Consider the following 336-nt stretch of genomic DNA (forward strand, 5'->3'; position numbering starts at 1 on the left):
TGCAGGTCCGGCGCCCACCTGAAACACCCCACAGGTGTCGGAGCGGCCGCCGGGAATGGAGGAGGCGGAGTTGGAGGGGTCGGGAATGGCGGCGGTGTTGGACGGGATCGGAGACTTCGGGGACGGCGGGGACGGGGACGGCGGGGACGGGGAGGAGGAGCCGAGCGTGGTGTATTACTGCCTGGAGGAGAGCACGGGCTACATGCAGCCCGCCCTGCGCGCCCTGGCCGTGGCTCACACCATCGTGGCGTTCCTCTGCATCATCGGCTACAACTGCCTCAAGGTGACCCCCGCCCCGCAGCCCCCTATAGCCCCCCATAGCCCCCCATGGCCCCC

General features: G+C 70.2%; 1 protein-coding gene across 1 annotated transcript in view; it reads left to right on the forward strand.

The window, feature by feature from the left end:
• Positions 1-292, forward strand: part of RYR1 (ryanodine receptor 1 (skeletal)) — a gene marked incomplete at both ends in the record, with an annotated part of 5126 nt that extends 4834 nt beyond the window's left edge. Inside the window, 2 exon segments of the mRNA NM_001303199.1 lie at positions 35-285; positions 288-292. Of these exon segments, the coding sequence (NP_001290128.1) occupies positions 35-285; positions 288-292 (256 nt within the window).
• Between the last annotated feature and the right edge of the window lie 44 nt (positions 293-336).

This window comes from Meleagris gallopavo, unplaced genomic scaffold, assembly GCF_000146605.3.
Source record: "Meleagris gallopavo isolate NT-WF06-2002-E0010 breed Aviagen turkey brand Nicholas breeding stock unplaced genomic scaffold, Turkey_5.1 ChrUn_random_7180001900148, whole genome shotgun sequence".
NCBI classification, from domain to species: Eukaryota; Metazoa; Chordata; class Aves; order Galliformes; family Phasianidae; genus Meleagris; species Meleagris gallopavo.